The sequence below is a fragment of the Eimeria mitis genome, genomic scaffold (assembly GCF_000499745.2).
Source record: "Eimeria mitis Houghton genomic scaffold, Emh_scaff1191, whole genome shotgun sequence".
Classification (NCBI taxonomy): Eukaryota; Apicomplexa; class Conoidasida; order Eucoccidiorida; family Eimeriidae; genus Eimeria; species Eimeria mitis.
The window spans coordinates 10,578-11,434 of record NW_013568113.1 but is presented as its reverse complement, the minus strand read 5'-3'; the positions used below and the strand labels follow the sequence as shown (position 1 = coordinate 11,434).

Sequence of the window (857 nt, the reverse complement as noted above, 5' to 3'; positions counted from 1 at the left end):
AACCAACCAAAAGACAAAGAGATGCAGATACACCTGGGGGCCCCCCAAGGGGCCTCCTTATACCCCCCCCGGGGGCCCCCCCGGGGGCCCCCCCAGGGGGCCCCCCTCCGGGGGCCCCCCTGCTGGGGGGCCCCCAGGGGCCCCCTCTCCCAGTACCCCCTCCTGTTGTGTTTCCAGGGGGGGGCCCCCTGTAGTGGGGGCCCCTCTGACACCTGTAGAGGGGGGGCCCCCCTTCAAAAAGCTGCAGTGCAAGGGGCCCCCTAGGGTACAGTTTGGGGGCCCCCCCCTCTTTAGTAATGAACAGAGAGGAAGACAAGAAGGAGAGCGGGGGAGAGAGAGGTGGGTGTTGTTTGTTTTTTTTTTTTTATTTTATTTTTTTTGTTTTTTTTGTTTTTTTTTATTTTTTTTGTTTTTTTTGTTTTTTTTTATTTTTTTTTTGTCTCTTTTTTGCTGTATCTCTTCTGTCTCTTGGGTTCTTTGTTTTTGTCTCTCTGTTTGTTTTCTTCGTTTCTTTCTTTTTATTTATCTCTATATTATTTATTTATTTATTTATTTATTTTATTTATTTATTTTATTTATTTTATTTATTTATTTTTTTTTTTATTTTATTTATTTTATTTTTATTTCTTTGTCTGCAGCAACTCTCTGTTTGGGTCTCTACCGCAGCGGCAGCCGCAGCAGCAGGACTTTGCTGCTGCTCGGGATGTGTATGCGTCAGCTCCTGGGCTGCAGCAGCAAGCAGCTGCAGCAGCAGCAGCAGCAGCTACTGCTGCTGCTGCTGCTGCTCAGCATACCTTTATCCCTACCAATGAGCAGCAGCAACTCAAACGCCCTCTGCTGCTGCAGCAGCAGCAGCA

General features: G+C 47.8%; 1 protein-coding gene across 1 annotated transcript in view; it reads left to right on the top strand.

The window, feature by feature from the left end:
• Positions 1–296: 296 nt before the first annotated feature.
• The window catches only part of EMH_0031580 (uncharacterized protein), a gene marked incomplete at both ends in the record, with an annotated part of 3,962 nt that continues 3,401 nt past the window's right edge, over positions 297–857 (top strand). The window contains one exon of the mRNA XM_013494531.1: positions 297–339. Coding sequence (XP_013349985.1) covers positions 297–339 — 43 coding nt within the window. The remainder of the gene's footprint in view (positions 340–857) is intronic.